This window comes from Anas platyrhynchos, chromosome 14, assembly GCF_047663525.1.
Source record: "Anas platyrhynchos isolate ZD024472 breed Pekin duck chromosome 14, IASCAAS_PekinDuck_T2T, whole genome shotgun sequence".
NCBI classification, from domain to species: domain Eukaryota; kingdom Metazoa; phylum Chordata; class Aves; order Anseriformes; family Anatidae; genus Anas; species Anas platyrhynchos.
Genome location: NC_092600.1, coordinates 3,562,743 through 3,583,368, shown reverse-complemented (window position 1 = coordinate 3,583,368; position 20,626 = coordinate 3,562,743). Strand labels below are relative to the sequence as shown.

Sequence of the window (20,626 nt, the reverse complement as noted above, 5' to 3'; positions counted from 1 at the left end):
ACTGCTGCTTTGCTTCACTGTGGGTTTGGGTGAACGCGAAAGGGATGATACACTTCTTGAATTCTCTGTCCAGCAGGCATCGGGTGGACAGGAACCCCAGGAATCAGCCCTAGCAAGCCCTGGCTCAGGACTAAGTTGGGCTCGACAGACAGACAGACGGACAGACAGACAGGCAGCCCGTGTCTGCCGGTCCTGCCCCACGCAGCGGACGAGGATGCCATCGTGTGGCCGACTCGTGTGGCTCATTTCCCACACGCTTTCCCGACGTTTGCGTGGAAAGCTTTCTGTCTCAACACCAAGCTCTCCCTGAGAGCTCCTGAGAATTTGGCTTGGGTAAATCCTGGGCATCCATCTCAATATTTGTTTCTCGGGATATCAGGAGAAATCATCACGCGACTCCAACACGGGGCTCATACACCAAGGGCATCAAACGCACCACGAGGACATTATTTCAGATTCACAGCCCGTTGCAAACCTCATATTTTTAATTCATTCACGGTCCATTTTACTTAATGCAGGCAGATAACCAACAGTTTATTTGCATTGAAAAGCCAGTTTCCCCAAGTATGAACCCTGGGGACACAAGACATTATGCATCTAGAGAACATGTTTTATGTATAGGTAACATGGAAAGGATGACTCCATAAAGGTAGCCAGCAACAAATACTTGAGTGAAAGCTCATTAATTTTATCCATATTGTTTGTCAGTTCCTTGTGTTCTTGCCAAGCTCAAAGGCTATGAGCCTCCTTGCCTACAGGTCCTGAGATGAAGCAACACCAGCTGTTTCTCCCACTTTTTAGGGCCAGTTTTGGGGGAAGCCACCCTTTTGATTTTAATTCAGGCCCCAGCAAAGGGGAGCCCACACTGTTTCAGGAGGTCTGGGAGCCCATTTCTGAGCGCTGCTCCACGCCCAAGTTTTTAGGCGATTTCTGATGAGCTCTCCAAGTCTTGCGGCCAATTCTTCCATTCATCAAGGAATAAGGATGTACAAGTTTCTCCTTCTTTCTTCTCCTTTTATGGAGGAAAGCTTGATGGCTGCTCCAGGCTGTCTTCAGAAACATCTATGCCAAAACATTGCTGAGCTTTATCCCCAGGGGTCTCTTTCTCCAGAAGAAGAAGGAGGGAACCAAACATTTCCCTGAGGACGATGTGGACCCAGACCATTCCTCCTCACCGCACGTCCCTTGATGTGCCAGCCTGTTACCCCTCAGCCTCTCCTGCCTGTGCCACCAGAGTCCTCTTGTCACTGCAGTGCTCGTTCTTTTTGTGTTTTTTTGGCATCAGAAGCTCCGTGCTTAGAAAATAAAGCATGGAGATTTTTAACAGAATAAACAGAAATAATCATGATGTAAAAAGTCTTGAGATTAATTGAAAAACTGAGGTAGACCAAAGAGAGACCTGGGTGCCCCAGTCATCTCTGTAAGATTGCAGCAGAGCTGGAGGTCTGAAGGCAGCTGGTGTATTTTAGAGGATACAGTTTGGGACAGACTCTGCACGCCTTAGGGACGTCTTTTGATGGCATCTCTTCAAGGCTGCAAAGCAATGTCTGCAGGATTTGGCAGTTGGCAGGCTGGACTGTTACAGCAGAGAAATCAGATGGGCTAGCAGACACCGGCATGTACCGCTAGCAGGTCCCTGGAGGGCTACACAGGGCAAGTCAGCTACATCAATAGGCAGCCTAAAACACAATATGAATTGTGTTTTATGTGTGGCTTGTTTTATTATCTTCTGAAGTAAAAGAGTGGCTTAAAATCTGAATTTATATCATCCTTATGTTTCCCAGATTAATTTAGACCTTGGATAACAAACTGAAGTTGTTGAAGACCTTCAAATCTGTTCATGATAATGCATTAAACTGTGGCAAAGTGGGGAATTCTATAATGAAAAACAAAAACGTTCATTCGTACAGATGGAATCATCCAGTTCTTCAGTCCTGAAAGTGAGTTAGGATTTGGTAGGAATCCAGATGTTCCTACACAAAAAGCACCCATGCACCCACAGTGCTTTCCCCTTCTCTTTCCAGAGCAGGAGATCCTTGTTCACAAAGATGAGCATTATACATGGTATTGTACAAAAAACACTCACTTGGATGACGTTGTGTGGGCTGGCTTTGGGTGTATCTCACTCATGTGGGAAAGGGGAAAGTTGTTCCATTGGTTTGATAAGCAAAATGCCATTAGTGAAAAAGTGCAATACCACAATGAAAATTAGTAAGGTGCTCTTAGACAACAGAGTGAAAGCTTCGAAAAGAAAATGGTCTTTGGGCTTGATTGGGCTGGTGCAGGTTTGGAGCCTTCCAGGGACTAAGTCCGTGGCAGAAGAGAAAGCAGATGCCATAGCTGTGGGCTTCTGCAGTGCCGGAAGTCTTCGATGAGACCAGTGAGCCCTCACCATCACCGTACTGCTCAGGAAAGTAGGAGACTGATCAGGTCTTCTTGGCAATGCTTTTGAAAGAAGAAAGAAGGGGGTTTATGAAGTACCACACAAAAGAGCAGACTGCCATGAAAGGTTTTGAGTATTTAGTTGTTAAAATTTTCCATAATCAGATAGTTTTAATGATGTTCCTTTATTCAACCCTAAATTTATTAGGAAAAGAGTAAAACTGTGAGTTGATAGTCAACACACTTTGTCAGGGCTTAATTTCAGGTCTCCGTGGTAGATCAAGGGAGGAAAGGATACTGTGAAGGGACTTTAGTCAGAATATTTCAAAATTTATGTTAGAAAATACTCTCCTTTCAGATTTTCTTTTCTGAATCGAATCAATCAAGACAGTCACAATCAAAATGGATTGCAATGAAATTCCAGGAAATCTGGAATGTAATGAAAATCCATCAGTATATCTCTTGTGCTCCAAATCCCAGACCCATATTCGAAAAGAGTTTGCCTGTCCAGATGTTGGTACCCATGTAAGTTACCTGATTTTCAGCGGACCTCTACAATTGCAACTCCATTTGATTCAAAGGTTAATTTTCTAATTTTAAGAAAGCTAGAGGGTCTTTATGCGCTGACCTGGAAGTTAAGGATTGGTCTCAGTTTGGTCTCTTTTCATTGCTTTGAGAGAAAGTTCATAGCCAAGAAACATGGCTGAACTCATGGGGAATCCTCGCACTGCATTGACCGTGATGCCCCTAAAAAAGACCTGTTGGGGATGGAGAAAGGTTAGAGCACAGGAATATACTGGCTGTTTCAAGAAGAAGAAAACGTTGAACTAAGTCATGGTGGGGTTCTGGAGAACCCAACCTTGGTTTGCTCAGGAGATAGGCTCCCACTGATAGTCTTTGCTGAAGCGTGCGCTGAAGAAGGGAAACGTAATGGCTAAAGTGGCTGGTTTGGCATCAGTCTGCTCTGTGTTCCCTATAGACTTTTTTTCTGTATCTGCCAGCAAGAACCAGAAGCAGTAGAGGGCCTCATGCTACTGGTGGACATCATCAAAAGAAATCTAAACCTTCTTCTAAGTCTGTCCTACATGGCTATAGTTTTTCCTTCCCTTTGCGTACATGAGCATTTGGGCATCATGAAAATGCCAGGGTACAACAACAAAGCTCTTGCTTTCACACAGCTGATGTTTCAACTTCTGGGCTAGCTCTATGGCAGCAAATGACAGCTGGGAACGAGAGAGGGAACATTTTTTATGTGTTTCATTTCTGAGTATAGCAACCATTTCTCAATCAGTAGAAATCTGGACTTAATCTGTGCCTTGCAGAGAGCTAGTTCTCACGTACTGGCTTTGGAAAAGATATTCGATATCAGCTGATATTTTCACATTTGGGTTCCTAAGGTCAAGCTTCAGTGCCCACCCACTTAAGTACTTTCTGGATTCTGTGGGGCCCTGGTCGCTCCCCACGCCAGGCCTAGGCCCGTCTCCCTGCTCGGCACCCTCACCTACAAGCGCTGCTGCCAGGCCGAGCACAAAGCACCAGAGGGCCAGGAGAGACAAATTACAGAATGATGACTGCAGGGAGTAGCTCTGCTGGCCTGCAAAGTCACCCCATTAACCACCCTGGCTAACCACAGTGGTCACTAATCTAACCACCAGAATTTCAGAGTAGAAAAGAGAAGTAACGCCAGTAAGGCAGGGCCCATCCAGGCCTTAGAGAGGCAAAACTCCCACAGCTACTGTAAGACTGAATTGGAGACCTTGGCAACAAGACTGGAAGCCCATGTATTTAAATGTCTAACCAGTGTTTTTCCCCTGGAATCCTGAACTCAGCTAAACAAGCCTCTTGTATCCAATAAATCCAGTTCTGCATGGCGTTGACTCGTACAAGACAGAACCAAAACACGTTCACATTGTTTAGGATGGCATTTGCAACGTGAAACTGTGCTATTGGGATATTTGGGATATTACTTGATTTATCTAGGGTATTTTATTCTGTCTGAAAAGACAGTTTTATGGGAGAAAATTCAAGTTTTTCTAGTATCCATAGGGTAACACGATAGATCCAAGTTAAATAATAATGAAGATTTATAAAGAAAAGTCCAGAGGCTTTTTTTTTTTTTCTCACCAGAGTGAGCACACCTGACTATGGAGAAAGAAGAGGGATACATATGTATATATATATATATATATATATATTTATTATTAATTATTTTTTTTTAGTATTTTTTTTTCATATGCCACTGAAAATGCTGTTCCTTTGTCCCAGCATGAAAGCATCCAGACCTGGGCTTGCCTTCTATCAGTTCTGTGTCTCTAAACATACAAAACAATTTATCTTATGACAGAAAGGTCTGGTCTTATCGCTCAGCTATTACTCAACTCTACCACAGGCTCTGTCCAGGCACCAGGAATGACAACAAACAAACCACAAGCAGCTCAGACCCCAGGCAACAAAACTCAGTGCCTGAATTAATATTCAGGCAGGCCAAGGAGGGTACTGGGTGAGGGCAACCGAGCCCTCTCCTTAGGATTTCTCTGGGTGCCTCTGGGTGCTTCATACCAATGTGATTTTCTTCACTTAACAGCCAAAACCCAACCAGACTGCAAGCTCCTATGACAGCTGGCATAATATAGTGGCATGTTGTCAAATATTTAAATCCCACTGACTTGTGATTTTGCAGGTTATTTTTCTTGTTACTTCAACTTGTTACTTTTCCCTCAGAATGTGAAAATTAACACTTTTGAGCTAGGAGCCCACATGATGTTTTGATGACAACTGAAATACAGATTTAATTCAATATCAGAAGACATCACTTCCCATAAGCATACATTGGTGGTGCAATAAACCTGCAAACCCTGGTTTTCTACCATTCTCATTTAACTGAGACAAGGTTTACAGACAGAAAAAAACAACTTTTATTACACTAATAAATAAAGTCAGAAAAAGGAGGGTGGTTTTTGGCACACAGTCCTTCTTCACAATGAAAACTGATGCAATTCTGATTTAAAAGAGCAATTTCCATCACTAATTTATGAGATGTCAAATTATATCCACAGTTAAGCACACTGACACAAAATGTTATTTTAAGTTAATAACACAAGCAGACTATGACCCTCAGTCACTCATATTTTCATTTCTGCAAGGCACATTATTACTCTCACAATTATGAACTAGAAAGAATCTGTACTATAATTACCTACTGTAATTATTACAATTTATAGCTAACTGGCTTTAGTTGTCTCTCAACCCTGCAGATGGGTTTGTAACAGCCGCTGTATTTCCCAATTAAAAAATCAGATGCCTGACACACAGATTTTACTTCAAATACCACTTACTTTTAGGCCCTCGTTCTGGTAGCTCTGCAAGATACAGTCAAGGATCCCCTTGTACTTGTTTAAGTAAACTCCATCTGCCTGAAGTCGACTTTTCACAACATCCATTGGAGTAGCAGTCCCCCAGGAAATTACTCCTAAAACAAAATACAGAAGAGAATCCCATCGTTATCCCAACACACACCTGGGCTTTGGCCATGACAAGGTATTTGAACAACTTCTCTGTGTTTTCTTGGCTGCAGGCCAGTGAACTGGGAACATCGTGTCTCACCCACCGCATCATACTCACTGGATATTCATCTCAGGGCATTCACCCTGCTCAGGCACAGAAACGATATTTCTGGGGGCAAAGTTCCCTGTTTCAGGAAGAAGCACTGGGATTTGGGGGGTTATGCCAGTAAACAAATGCAGGCAACCCAGGAGGTGCTCAGCCAGGTAAAAATACTGCTTCTGCAGTGCTTCTGGTGGACATGGACATGCCCAAACTGCCAGGAGCTGCCACATTTCAGAACTGGAGCCCTCCAACAGTATTACTGAAAAACAAATTTTGAGCTGAGAATGCAAATAAGAGGCTGTTCTCGTGTGGCCAAATTTAGGCTCCCCACAGCTGAGAAACATTGTCATTCCTATACAGAAACTCCATTTACACAGATTAGCCTGCAGCTGGATTGAACATTTTGCCTCTGAAAAGGCCAGTGTTGCTTCCAACACAACCAAGAGCTCCTCCATATTAGTCCTGTGAACATGTAGCAAATACCATCTTCAGCTGTTCCCACTTTCCCGTGTTGGTTCCATACAGAGAGATTTACTGCGTTATGAAATTTCCCTGCACGTGGCTGCAATACATGGCACAGCTGGACTGACAAGAGCATGTCTGGACCTTACATGAGTGTTGGGGCATACTAGACAAGCTGTTCAGATAAACCACAGCTCCGTTTATTTGCAGGAAAAACAGAGAGAGCGCTGTTTAATCATTACCTGACCTAAAAATTGTTCTGTATTTAGGGATCTGCAATTTTAAAATGGCCAATAAATGGGTAAGGAGCAAACGGGTGGACTTGCACACATAAGCATGGGGGTGCACATGCCAGCCTTCCTGGCAGGTGTACACAGGAAAAATAAAAGGTGGGGGAGGGAAGGGAAAGGGAAAGAAAATCAGTAAGTCAACTCTGCTGATCTGTGGTTGCTGCAGTGTGCAGGGAGGGTGCACACCCTCCTTGGTGGGCAGCCAACAGGTTGAAGTCCTCTTCTGGAAGCATTTTGGCTGCCGTGCGACATCCAGGGAGAAGGCGGCACCGCCTGGTTTCCTTCTTGCTGCCACCAAGCCTGGTGAAGAGCTGACAACGCAGCTTCCATACAGTCTGTCAAGTCATAAAACGCAGCCTGGGGGCCAGAGGGCCTGGCCCTGGGTGAAATGCTTCCTCAGCCCCACATCCCCTGCCAGGGACCAGGAGAATGGGGCAGCCCCTGAGCCACCCCCGTACATCTGCCCTGGGACCCTTCCTGCCCTCGTTTTGCCAGTATTGTGGGGAAAAAGTGCTTACCTGCTATACCCCCTGCAAGCCACACGGAAGAGGGATTCGGGGAAATGCATCCGTCGGGGTTAATCCATCCACAGACAAATGTGTAAGGGATGAAATACAGGCAGTACCCAGGAACATCCCTCAGAAGCATTGCTCCCACACCTCGGTATATTCCTGCTATCCCTTCTTTCTGTAGGACTGTCCTAAAGCAGTGAATGGGGCCTCGGTACATGGGAAATCCAGGAACTGTGGGCTTTAGTTTATTGTTGGCTAAAAATAAAAAAAAATAAATAAAAAAGGAATTAAAAAAAAAAAAGATACAAGTGCTATGATAACTATTTAGCTACAGTTCCTTGCAAAAGCCCAGCGTTAGGAGCAGTCACAGAGGTGGCATGGGTAAAATGGGAGAAATGCAGATGGAAGAGAATGCCTGTTGAAATACTGACAGGAGATGTCTGCCAGCCTGGGAACCCAGCCTGGGAACAAGAAGCATCCTTGAAAAGTGCAGCTGGAATCCTCGAAGTGCAGCTGGGTGCCAGAGAACCAGAGACAGCCTGAGATACCCTCAATAAGCACAAAGCCAAGAAACTGTAACAGCAAACTTATCGCCCGCAAAGGCAAAAAACAGTCTGAAAAGATGGAAAACACCCTGAGAAGCAGCAATTGGCAACAGGTACTGGTTCCCACCATCGTGATCCTCACACAGCCGTGTGCCAGGTAGCTCTGTACGCCAGGACCAGCAGAGCGAGCAAGAAGGACCTTTTGCTTTCCTACCTGTGATATATGGCTGTGTTTGCATCTGCAGCCTTATCTTCACCAGGTCAACAGGAGTGCCGATCCCGACGGAGACGAACCCCGCCACCATGCTGGCCAGCGCCACATCGGCCAGCACCGGCGCATGGGAGGCGTCTCCGTGCCGGAGCTGGCTGAGGAGCCGCTGCGTGTTGCTGAAGACGCCAAACACCACCGAGCTGTAGACAGCAATGCTGGCCAGCGGGAAGGACATGCCTTTGAAGAAGCCGGCCACCTACACGGGAAAGGAGCAGGAGTTACAGGAGCAGCTTGGCACAGCTGCTCTTATCTGTCTGGCTCGCAAAACCACGGCAAATTCCTCCTCCCTGTTCTGCTTGCTCTGTGCATCTGCCTTCCTACTCTGTCCCCAAGGAATGATGAATTGGCTTTCATGTGATGCAAGACCCTGATCGCTTGGATCTTCCTCTTGTCTCTGTTTTCTGGGTTTGGTTGCTCCCATCCCTCAGGCAGGGACGGCAGGACCGGGAACACTGCCTGCAGGGAGAGGGGAGTGGGGCCGAGTGACGCAGCCACCCGCTGCTCTATCAGCCAGAGCTGCAAATCCAAGCAGCAGATGTCTCTTGGAAGCAACCGCCTGCACATGCTGAGCACATGGAAATTGATTCATTCTGCTAAGGAGAAGATCGTGCAGGATGCGGGAGTCTTCTGAAAGCACAGGAAATTCTGCAAAAGTCTCTCCTATGGCCAGCTTCTTTCCTGGCATCACCAAAGACAGCAAAATACCTCCGGTAAAGGGTTTTGCTGGCAGGTACAGGCAAAACAGTGGGTGTAACAGCCTGATCCATGTGGAGACACGGGCAGTGTCATTTATCATGTCTTCTCCCTACAGGGGTTACCAAGAGAACTGGCAAGAGTTAGCAAGAGGAGGCTGCGAGGATTTGCAGTCTTTCTTCTTCCTTTAGGCATTGAATGGAATTGCACCAACTTTGGTGTCAACACTGATTTTATATAATTGCTCCGTGCATTTATTTATTTATCTTTTTGTGTCTTCTACCAGCATATTTTAAGTATGATAAAGTACTTACGGACTCATTTCTGTACACAGTAAGAACACAGTTGAGTGTATTTCCATATCCTTGTCCAGCTTGCAAACGAGTCTGCAAAACACATTCGTGAAATGTGATTAAAACCCCACACTTCCAGACGGGTGAAAGCTCATGCTATGTAAACAACGCGTACTTTGCTTTGAGAGTGAATCCTTGCTTAGCTGTAAAGAAAACAGAGCAATAAAGTAAGATATATGTGCATCCACTCCCCTTGAACTTTGCCAGAAGCAGGGCTAAGCAGGACCTCAGGGCTCTGAAGCTGTTCTGCAACATCTGGATTCGATGACTGTCAAATCGCTCTCAAGAGCAGACCAGCTACTCTGTCCCAGCCCAGCAATCGCAGCGCATCGCTGGTGTGCAATACCATCACTTGCAAATTCATGATTTATGTACAAATTGGAGGGTGATGTGGTCTGCTCCGCTTGGAGGCTTTCAGTGGAGGCTGGGACGCATTGCTGGAGGATGGGGAAAGAGCTCCCCTGGGAGGCTTCCAGGACCCTTCTGCTTCAAGGTGGATTGTAAAGACATAGAGATACTAAACAGGGCCAAAATAATTCAGCTCTAACTCAGAAATTCTCCATACTTCCCTCAAAGATACAGTTTTACATCATTTCTAACAAAAGCATTTTGTTTCTGGAAGGCAATGGCTACGCGCCTTCCAAAAAGTGCCTACAACAGCTGTAAGAAATGGCCAGTAAATCATGGCAAGGTCTGCATTATTCAGCATACTTCCCCTCTCACATATATACTTATACATACACATACACTTAGATCATCTTTCACTCAAGCTGTTCACAAGTTAGCAATAAAATAATCCTTACAAGTAGGTGATGCGTTTTGGGGCTTAGAGGTGGGCGAGGAAGTGGAAGCCCCGTTCTGTACACAGGATCTCTTATTTTAAAAAGTGATTTTTTTCTGTAGGGAGACACTTGCACACACTCTGTCGGGGATGTTTTTAAGGAAGCTGGACAACATTTCTAGCCGTATCCACCAGCATTGCTGCTGGCAGGACACTGGGGTGGTGAAAAGAAGGCTGCAGGGACGGTGCCACCCTGCACCGCTCCCCTTGGCGGCACAGCCCTGGCTTGCAGCAGGTGAGGCAGGAACCCGATTTAGGTATTTAAAGCCCAAAAGAGTGAGTGCCCTCTGGAGTCTGTGCCTGGGGAGAACAGGTTGAATGACCCAACCGTTTGGTCCTGCGCCCCGCCAAGGGCGGAGTCCCACCCTGGCCAGCGGTGCCTTTTGCCACCAAGCATCTCCAGCCCAGGGCATGGTTCCTCATCTCCTGGGTTGGGAATGCCGCTTTCCTCGCCTTGAGCTCCTTCCCCCAGTGCTATTTGGGGCTGCTTTGGCCTCCTTCCATGAAGATGGGCTGCTCTGAACCCCCAGGCACTGCAACCACGGAGAAGCATAAAGTGGAAGATTTACTAAGCGCTTCCAAAAAGCTCCAACACGGCGCTGCAGCCCCAGCTCCTGCAGAGCACATTGTGCAAGGTGCCCAGCACCATCCTGCTCTGGGTGCACAGCCCCCTGCTCCCTGGGACCAGCACCGATGTTAACAGGACCCGGCTGGGTGGCTGCGGCACACAGCTCTGCATTCCCTCCTGGCTTAATTTGCACGCGTAGCCCACAGGTTCCCATTTGGCCTCCATGGGCTTGTTATTTTTTCTTTTACACAGTAACCAGGTATTTAGAGGTTCAAGTTAATACATTTTTTGAATAACTGAGAGCAACCGAGCACCCTCACAAGCTGCTCGGTGCAGACCTGCCTCTTAGATAAGCTGAAATCCTTCAGCCCTGTCCCCTCCAGCTGGGGAGCCCCCGGCCCCAGGGGCTGTGAGTGCCCCCAGGCTGCTCCTCATGGGTCTGCTGCTGTGTAAAACCTCCCCTTTCCATTTCCCATCCCCTAAATTTGGACAGACAACAAGTCTGCCTGCTTGATATTCCCCAGCAACGTCCAGCCCCCAGTGCAGCAGGTTCAGGCTGACACTTGCCTTTATAAGCATGAAGGATGGGCTCTCCTGGCACCCAGCAGCTCAGCACAGCCCGGCAGGATCCTCCAGCGGCTACTGCCAAACTCCCCAAACCCAGCAGTGGCATTCCTGAGCTCCATCCTCAGACAGGGATGCCAGCACGGGTCCTCGGCAAGCCGGGACAGAGCTTGCACTACCTGAGCCCTGCCCAAGCCTTGCTGCTCCTGCTGGGGGGCTGCACCTTTCCCATGCTGTGATGCTCCCAAGGCTGATAGCAGCAGCTTAGACACAGATGGCAGGGCTGGAGAGCTGGCTGTGTGTGTGAGGGGAGGGCTGTGGTGGCTGGGGAAGGATGTGGTGTGGGCCCTGCTGGCCACTGTCACCTTCCCGTGGCCCTCCATGAGTCCTTCAGGTGCAATAGGACCTTTTTGTCTTTGGGTCTGCCACACCTGACAGCCCTACCTGATGCCAGCAATGTGGCTTGTGCTAGGTCAGGGCACGTGGGCAGAGCAGCTGAAGCCAGGAAAAGTGGCCCGAGATGTCAGACTGTGCCAAAGGAGAAGGGAAGAGCGGGGTCTTCCTCCGTAGCTCTGCTCCAGTGGGGATGGTCAGCCCGATGGGGCGCGCTGTGTTAATGTCTGCAGGGGCCTGTCTGAGCCAGGGTGGTGAACCTGGTAGCCAACACCTCGTTATATCTCTCAGTCCTTCCTTCTGAGGAGTATTTTTCTTGCAGGAATACTAAATATTGCCTGTCATAGCCCTGGGATAGCAATTTCAACATTCTGCCCTTACAGGACTGCCGACACTAGGAAAACATGCAAAAATGCGCCTGGAGCAAAACAAATACAGTTCTCCCACTGCCCTTTGAATACCTTTTTGTGGCAAAGTTCAATAAAACACTGGCAGAACTGTTCAGCAAGCCCAGCACTACCTAAGGCCACTTTTAATTTCAGTATTAATCCTCATCAGAGGAGCTCACACGTATCTGCCAGGTGTTTTGATTTCCCTTTCAAAATGAACACTGGAGAGGGAGAAAGACTAAAGTCTGTGAAAACATTTCTAAAATCCCCCTCGGGATGAAATGAAGGTTTTCTGCAGTCATCTAAAGAGAGGCTGTCCCCCTGCCCATGGGTTTTTGGGTGGTGCTGTGAGGGCGCGGATCAAGGGGTTTTACCTTGATGGTGTCCAGTGGGTGGCCCACAACCACGCTCGCGGCTCCTGGGGAGGAAAACAAAGTATTACGCAAAATGCTGAAGCAGCCTTTTGGACAGGGCAGGACGCAATGGGTTTGCAGGGGAAGAGGAGGGATTTCCAGGAAAAGAGCCAGCCTGTGCCAAGCCAGGGTGACACCGCACGGTGTCACTTCTCTAGCAACAGGCAGGAGCCGGGCAGACACACCTGAGCTTCTCCCCTGCGTGTCCTCCTAAACTCCAACTGCCTTACACTTAGAGGTGTCTGAGCGGTAGGAGGAGGTGTTAGATTTTAACATCCTGCCCATAAATGACCCCTGTCTCCCTTGCACTCATGTAAACTCATGCAACTTTTAGTCTTGACATGGCGAGGTGCAGATTAGACGTGAGGAAATGCCTTCTACTTTTGAAGTTTTGCACTCATAGTAGGTTCAGGCTGCAAAGAGCATCATGTCCTTGGACAACACCTTACAACTTTACTCAAAATGCCTTATTAAAGTGTTCCTGCTTGTCCTGGATGTTCAGCGCTACGCATGGATATTTGCCACTGCCACCCGGGCCTGAGGCTGCATGCCAGCGGCTGGTCACCCTGTGTCCTGCCCCGCTCCTGGGGGTGCGTTGGGGATGTCCTGGGGGATAGTATGGGGTCAGCGTGGCAGGCAGATTGCCTGAGTGCCTCACAGCCTCCACGGGGTGCATCGATCTGACGGCCAGTTGCTCGCGTAAGCTTTTGGCGGGGGCTCTGGATTTTGTCAGTCCAGCTAACCTATTAACCTCGTCTGGCCAGTCAGGATCCGTGAGCACCCCACACCTCCTTCCTCAGCCTGGCATCAGCATGAGCCCGGGCAGAGCTCTGGCCTGTGGCTGCGGCCACCAAGCTCGCCCCGTGCGCTGCGTGTCCCATGGCTGTGCCCCTTCTCACCTGGTCCACCCAGAGGGACCTTTCCCTGCTGTAAGACACCACACCGCTGCTGTCCCTGCGCACCTTTCCCTTGCCTTTGCTTTCTCTGAGCTATTTTCCCGACGGTTTCCAGCAGCATTCCCAGCACACCAGCCCGAGCCCCTCCCCTCCCAGCGGCACCCTTTGCTTTAGCAGGGCTGGGGGCGCACAGGGGGGCTGCGGGGGTCCTGGCAGTCCCCTCCCAGCCCCACTACAGAGCAGGGAACCCAGGAAAGGGTGCTTGGGGTGGGTAGTGTGCCACTGACACCCATGGGTGTCCCACCTGCGTGTGTGCAGAACCCACCGGTGTGCCAGCGAGATGCTTATGCCTTTGCTTTGACCCAAACGATCTCACCCCCAGAAACTGCTTAACCTGTACTAACTACGTGCAACCCCCCCCATAAAAAAAAAACACGCGCCCCCCCCCAAATCCTCCCCTCGCCCCCCAGTCCCGACCCCCGCGGCACCTACCGCCCACCCAGCCGGCGGCGAAGTCCTGCAGCTGGATGCTGCCCCTGCCCGTGCCCGTGCCCGTGCCCATGCCGGGGGGCAAGGGGGGGGTCGCGGAGCGGCGCAGCGCGGAGCCCGGCGGCGCTGCCGGCAGCAGCCGGGGCTTAAAAGCGCAGCGCGGCCGCGCCCGCCCTGCCCAGAGCCCGGCCCGGCGGGGAGCGGCCGCGCAGGGGCCGGGGGGGCCGGGGTTGGGGCTGGGAAGGGGGCTGGGGCTGGGAAGGGGGGTCCCCGGGCTGGAGATGTCCCCGGGCACCCCGAGCATCCATCCCGGGGGGCGGCTGCCACCTCCAGGTACGGCTCCTGCGCACGCCTGGGCTGGGAGAGGAGGGGAGGTGGGAAAGAGGAGCCGCTCCTTCCCTGCTCGGGTGATTGGGAAAAGGATTTATTTAGTGGAGGGAAAAGCCAGGGACTGCGAGGAGCTGTTTATAAATTCTCCAAGTGGAGGAGTCTGGAGATAAAGTTTCTCGCACTGCTTTGCACAAGCGGCAAACTTCACTGAAATCCCACCGCCTCGCTCTGCAGGAGGTGCCAACAGTGAAGGATCGCTCCCCATCCCCTTCCTTCTCCAGAGCACCCACAGCCCGCTTACACCCCCGGTGCCTGCTTGTCCCCCAGCCCTGCCGTTCCGTGGCTCCTGAGCCCAGCCCTGTTTGGTTTCGCTCTCGTGCCAGATGTTCACCCTCAGCCCGCTCGCCGAGCGGTGCGACAGAACCGCAGCAGGAACACAGCAGGTGCCCAGCGCGTTGCTCTCCAACCCTTCTCTGGTAACTCCTCACATATCCATCTGACCCACACTGCACACTGGACTCACTTCCCTGTGTGGCTAATACCCGACTTTAAGCCCTGCCTGGCTCTTTTGCCCCCTGTGTTAGCAAAATCTGATGTCTTATGTCTGAATTGGATTGAAATATGTCTGGATTATGTCTGCATCCAGCTACGTAGCACGTCCTTTTGCTCCTTAACCGGATCACTTCGAGCTCTCTTCCTTGCCGTACTTCAGGGCCACGACTTTGCTCTGCAGAAGATGTGTTGGCCCTTCCACACCGTACATCTGCCCATCTGCATTGGTTTACCGCAGCCCAAAGTGAGCCCCGTGCTGCTGAGGTCAGATTGCTGCAGGCAGCAGCTCCTCGGATCAGCCTGGGATGCCTTCGGAAAGGGTTGGCATCGGGCTTGGTACATGGCCTTCCTGGAATACCACGTTGGTTTTGTTGAAACGTATTTTGTCTGCATATTCTGGCAAGTGCAGAACATGTTGGTAGCTCGTTAACAACTCTGCAACAACAAAATACTAAATTAGAATATAAATATTTAAAGTTTGCCTTAAACAGTTAGTATTTGAATTTCCATTGAAAAAAAATTGACATTTTCCACAAAAAGAGACATGTTTTTTCAGACTGACCTTAAAACAATGTCTCCTTATCTGCGTGCACATATACACAAGAAACCTTATCACTGAGCTGGCTGAAGGGAGCTTTTATCTGCAAAGTGCTTATGGAAATTTGATATTAGGTGTGCGGTTATCAGCTCGGATCATCTCCACCCGAAACCCAAGATTTTTCAATGTATATAACCCAGCACCTTCTCCATGCAGAGGCTGGGGGGGCTGTGGTCCTTTGTCAGTACTGGAGACAGGGTGCATGCACCTTGTAAACTTGCCAGTTGTTTGTTTTCCCAAATATATTTGTATCCCTCCTTTTAGAAGAATTCCATATAGGCAGTAATACAGAAAGAGGATATTCTCCTCATTTTCCATGCATATTTTCTTGCAAAGCCAAAGGAAAAGCTGGCTGACTGAGGTAATTATTCAGATAGCAGCATTAATCATTAATCACAGGAATTCTCTCTAACTCCAAGCAACGCGTTTCCATGCCAAATTCGGAACATCTGCTAGCTCAGGGAAACGGTCTTTGTGCAATGCTGGATGGAGGGCTGGAAGCAAGCGTTGTGGAGACTTGTTGGTGAGCGCTCCCAGCCTGGAAGAGCGGGGCAGAGGAGCCAGGGTGGATGCAGAAAGAAGCTGAGCTGCTCTTGATGTTGCTCCTTTGTCAGGGGGACAGCTCCCAGCTTCGGGCCGGGGCACTAACAGGAGCATTTTTGCACTGAAAAATATTTGCCAGCCTTCTGCCAAGTCCTGCCGGCGGGCTGAGCAGCTCCTATCACCAACCAGACAGCCTCAGGTGTGCTGCTGTGTGCTCAGATGTGTACAGCTCCAGTTCCCAGCTCTGCTCGTACTGACAGCAGCGGCGGTGTCCTATGGAGAGCTGGAAAGGGCCACAAACCTTCCGCTGCTCCCAGTCCCAGCCTGGGTTTGCAGCCGCTCACAGGAAGCCCTGGCTGGGGGGATGAGCGTGGTTTTGATTAGGGACGAGGAATCTGCTGCCTCCTGCCAAGAGGGGGAACAGGGAGGTTGTGTCCTCCTGAACGTTGCTGTTTCTTCTTCCTCAGCACAAAACCATTGCTTGGCACGGCACGGCACTCCTCTGTCCAGCAGGTGCCAGTGCTAGAGGCAAGGAGCTTCCCACCCCTTCCTGGGAGCCCTGCGGTTCCTGCGGGTGAGGGACTTGGTAACTCGTGGCCGATTCACACATGACCACACCGGGAAATAAAAGAACAACTCAGCAGAGAGGGGATGTGAGGGATGAGCAGGGATTACACATTTCTCATCCAACTGCAAAGGGGCTGTGGGCTGTGATGCGTTTTACTGCACATGCTGCTGATCCAAGGAAAAAACGCCTTTAAATATTAACCTTTTAATAACATTGTGGCTTCAACTGCTGGGCAAGATACAAGCAAAACAACAATAAACCTCGCTGCTGTGGCCAGAGTCACAGGGCACTGGGCTCTAATGCCTGGGGTCTCTGCGAGGGGCTGTGCCCCATGAGCAGAGGCCAGCAGGTTACAAAATGACGTGCACAGCCCCCCGAAAATTGTGCATGCTGTGATAAGAGGGCAGCTCCACCGGCTGCATCTCTCAGGCAAATCCAGGCAGCAGGAAGAGAAGTCAGGGGCCACATAGCAGAAATAGCTGTCCCCTCCAGGAGCTACCCACCAAGCTCATAAGAGATAAGTGCTTTCTCCACAGGAATGTGTAGAAGGTGGATTAAGGACCACGAAGACCAGGAGCAGGCAATGGAGTCCCCGCTATCAATGCCTGCAAAGCTCTTCTGTGCCCTTCCCTGCCCTCAGCCTGGTTACATCTTGCTGGAGAAATCCTTTCCCAGGAAGAATTAGGCAGTGAGGGGAATCCCCTGCTCTTTTCATCCCCTTTTTGCTTATTCTATGTTATAGAGAACATCTCTGTAAGACGCCTGGAGTAGCTGGTGTCCCATGAGGACAAGATTCATCTTAAAACCCACAGGCAAGACTCAGCTGGGACTGCAGATTCCCAAAATACCTCTTTGCCATCTCCCTCTTTACTCAGCAGCCGTTTTTGGCAGGCATCCCAAAGCCCCATTTGCCTGTCTGACCATCACAGAGTGCCCAGAGCTGGGCAAGTTCAACTGAGCTTCCCAAAGGTTTTGAGCAGCACAAGAATCTACCTAACCCCACGGCTGGATGGACACTTTGCTGTTGTCAAGGCGGTGTTAATTATTAAAAAAGACTGCACATAGGGATGAAGCCTTCCAGTATCATTCTCACCTCTCATCACCCCAAATTGCCAATGCAAACGCTGAAGCAGACCAGAGAGGAGCTGCTGGGGATGGGGAGATCTCAGGGGTACATCCAACACATCCCCCAGACCCTCGAGCACCAGCCAGCACTCGGGGCAGTGTCCATCAGCCGTCCCCAGGCTCCTACCAGCAGCAGGGCCACAAGGAACCCATGTCCCGATGTCTTCCTCTACCACAGCCCCTGGTGAGCAGGAGACGTGGCCACATCTGGAGCCTGGAGAGCTGCAGCCTCATGAACCATCCCCAGGAGCCAGAGGGGTTTTGGCTGGGATGAGCCAGCTCGGTGCAGACACGCTTGAAGCAGGGAGCAGAGCAATATTGCACCAGGCGGCTGCAGCACGGACGGAGAGGCACTTCTCCCTGCCGTGCAGGGACAAGACAGCCAGCTGTGACTCACGCTCCCTGCTCCCATCCCCCAGGTCCGTTTGCCACACTGCAGCTATTGATAAGACCTTGAAAGAGCAGGAAGTTTCCCTGGCAGAGGCGCCTGGGCGGGCATCGTGTGGTTGTACTGCTAATGAGCCTAAGTGGAGCACTTTGCTCAAGGCATTTCCAAGTTTCCAAGCTCTGACTGCAGCACCAGCAGCCGCCTGCTTGGCCGCTACCACGGTATGCAAAGGGACGGTGCCACCAGCACCACCGCCGTGCCGGCTTTATTAAGGGAGAGAAGACAGCGAGCTGCCAACGAGGAGATTGAGGGACAGGTTGATGTTCAACCAGTGCACATTTAGCAACGTGGGACGTGCAGCATGCAATAGCAAGGTGACAGCCATGGGGACAACGCTTCCCCAGCTCTCTCAAGGAAATGTGGGCTCCCGTGCCCTGCTCTCCTCCGTGTTAGACCCTCCATGCTCACACAGAGAGAATTGGGGCATGTAGAAAGAGCAGTGGAGCAGGGAGGAGGTTTACTCTGAGGGTAGAGGCAGGAGTGTCTCTGGAAGCTACAAGCGAGCTGCAAGGCTGGGGAGCTTCATGCTCCATCAGCCAAGCATCTGCAGCAGCCACCCTGAAGTCCTGGAAATAGCTGCAGGAGGGATTTTGTGTTTGCTGCCCTGGGGCTGGGGGGCAAAGCCTTGCCCAGGCTCTCCCAGCCCTCCTTCTAAACCCCAAATATGTTAAATGGTGTTACCATCAGGTGTTACCCCCCCTGGCAGTGACCTCCTGATGGACAAACGTCCTTGAAAACGCCCCTGGCAGTTAACCAGGTCCTGTGGGGTTTTCATTCCTTGGACGGTGGTTAATGCTTTCAGCAGAAAACCAAGTCATTTTGTTCAAAGAGCTGAATGAGAAAAGCTGAGCCTCAGCCAGCTTCTATTGGAAAACAACGGTGAAAACATGGAAAAAAAGCTTTGAAAGAAGCATGGAGCCCTAAGAGAGGTTTGTCAGCTGCGATGGCTGTCCTGCCCTCTCTGATGCTGGAGGGAAACGGAGAGGACAGGAGCCAAGGTGGAGGGGGAGGAGGTGTCTTCTTTGAGCAGGTTTTGTCCCTACAAACTTTACATTTCCCTTCTGCAGCTGTCAGTGCCTGAGCCTTTGCAGTCAAAGTGGGACCATTTGGAGACAAAGCACTACGGTACCTGTCCGAGAATGAGCTGTGACTGGTGACCCGATGGGAACCTAAGCCCAGATGCACACATCAGCACCCCAGGGATATACATTTAGGTAAAATAATCCCCACGCCTGGCTTTCAGGTCTCGTGTCATGCCAGACATCAGCCAAGGACTCAGCAGGTGAGAGGAGCTCCCCTTGAGCTCCAGATTCGTGAGATCACCCCCCTGCTGCTTACACAGATGCGGTGTTTGGCACGTGCACCAACAGCATGTGAGCACATAGCTTCTCACGCAGACCCCGTTGGCAAATGGAAATGAGAAGAAAACATTGTTTCCTGCTTATGGAAGCTGGATATCTAACCCTTTGGAAAAACGAATGGCAATTTGGAGCTTGGCTTTTGTAAATTGCCCTGAAATTCTCACTAATTACAAGCAATTATTTAGTCCTCAAATTTAGTGCTGTGGGTTTGTGTGTGTGTGTGTGCATGTGTGATTGTCTTCAGCTAAATATAGTTTCCTCCATGTTTACCCCTCCGAGCATCCTTCCACCCTTCTGCTTCTATTATTCTCTTGGAGGAAAGGGATTTTGTTATTCTGCCAGGCCCAGCTGGGCCGGGGTAGCAGCTCATCATCAGGGAATGAGGAGCAGGCTAATTTTAAAAGGTGAACACTGCTATTTGCACGGAAACATCTCTGCAATCAATAACACCAGGAGGAAGAATGGCAAACAGAGCTAAACCGAGATCTTTGAAGTTGCATATCCTAATCAGAACACTTGAAATCTGCAGGAAAATTTACTCAAGAGATGCAAACACCACTTCTTTGCGGGCAACAATTTGACTAAACAAGTGCAGTGAGACAGTTTCTCATTTATGTTAATGGAGAAGCGTCTTTTGTTCGTGTTCAGTCCCACTGATTCCCTGCACACAATGTCCTATTTAAGCTCCATTAATTCACTGCAGAGACTGTAGGAAGAATTCGTGTTCATCCGTGTTGGAAGGACTCACAAGTTCACCACTAGTGAAACAAAAAAAAAAAAAAAAAAACTGAAGATAGCAGCAGCGAAGGACTCAAACTAAAAAAATAAAAATAAAAGAGAAAACTGGAAAATTAGAAGCGGAGCCTTGTCTCTGCTGAAGACATACTGGTGGTTGTGCCTGAGCCACGAATTCACCCTTCAACTTCTTTATGGCAAGTATCTGACCTTATACATCAGGAGCCCCAGCAAGTCCCTCAGGATGCTGGTCGGGGCTGGTGAGGCACGAAGTGAGGGATCTGCCTCAGTGCTCAGTGAGAAGCTGCAGGGCTACGTGAGAGCTACTGCTTTGTCCGGAGGCTTGTCCCGCTAGAACTGTATGATTCGGAGCTCACCATGCCTTTGGGACATTTACCCAAAGTTCAAGGAAATTCTGATTCTTCAGAATGTGTTATTTTTGCAAAAGGCTCATTACTCTGAGCCCTTATTTCACAGTGCCCCTCGGTGTGACTGCTACCAGAACAAAGTTATGCACAAAAACTTCAGGTTGAGCCTGGAGCAGTCATAGGATTTGCTCTCTGGTTTTCCCGGTGGATATTTATTGCTGCTGCAGTGATGGCTAATTGCCTGACTGTAATCGGTACCTGATCGGCACCTTTCCTCCAAAACCTGGGGAAAGAAATGGAAGTTTGCTGTGATACATTTTCTACAAGCGAC

General features: G+C 49.7%; 1 protein-coding gene across 2 annotated transcripts; it reads right to left on the bottom strand.

Annotated features, from left to right (window-relative positions):
• Positions 1-513: 513 nt before the first annotated feature.
• SLC25A48 (solute carrier family 25 member 48) lies at positions 514-13,865 on the bottom strand. 2 transcript variants are annotated; one of them, XM_027468564.3, is made up of 8 exons: positions 13,671-13,859; positions 12,244-12,287; positions 9,076-9,147; positions 8,012-8,264; positions 7,259-7,507; positions 5,718-5,851; positions 3,011-3,140; positions 514-2,445 (listed from the first exon to the last, which is right to left on the bottom strand). In XM_027468564.3, exons 1-7 carry the CDS (start codon positions 13,738-13,740, stop codon positions 3,018-3,020), a joined length of 945 nt encoding a protein of 314 aa, XP_027324365.2. In that variant the 5' UTR covers positions 13,741-13,859; the 3' UTR covers positions 514-2,445; positions 3,011-3,017. The 2 variants fall into 2 exon arrangements, with proteins under 2 accessions (XP_027324365.2, XP_027324366.3); XM_027468565.3 differs by lacking the exon at positions 3,011-3,140 and having other exon boundaries at positions 13,671-13,865.
• Positions 13,866-20,626: the final 6,761 nt, after the last annotated feature.

What these genes read in the sequence shown, in the direction of transcription:
- SLC25A48 (XM_027468564.3), bottom strand. Translation starts at nt 13,740, where the DNA reads ATGGGCACGGGCACGGGCACGGGCAGGGGCAGCATCCAGCTGCAGGAC. An exon ending in ACCCACTGGACACCATCAAG is followed by an intron (nt 9,148 to 12,243) that starts GTAAAACCCCTT and finishes TGTGTTTTGCAG; the next exon opens with ACTCGTTTGCAAGCTGGACA. An exon ending in GCTTGCAGGGGGTATAGCAG is followed by an intron (nt 5,852 to 7,258) that starts GTAAGCACTTTT and finishes ATTTTGTTTTAG; the next exon opens with GAGTAATTTCCTGGGGGACT.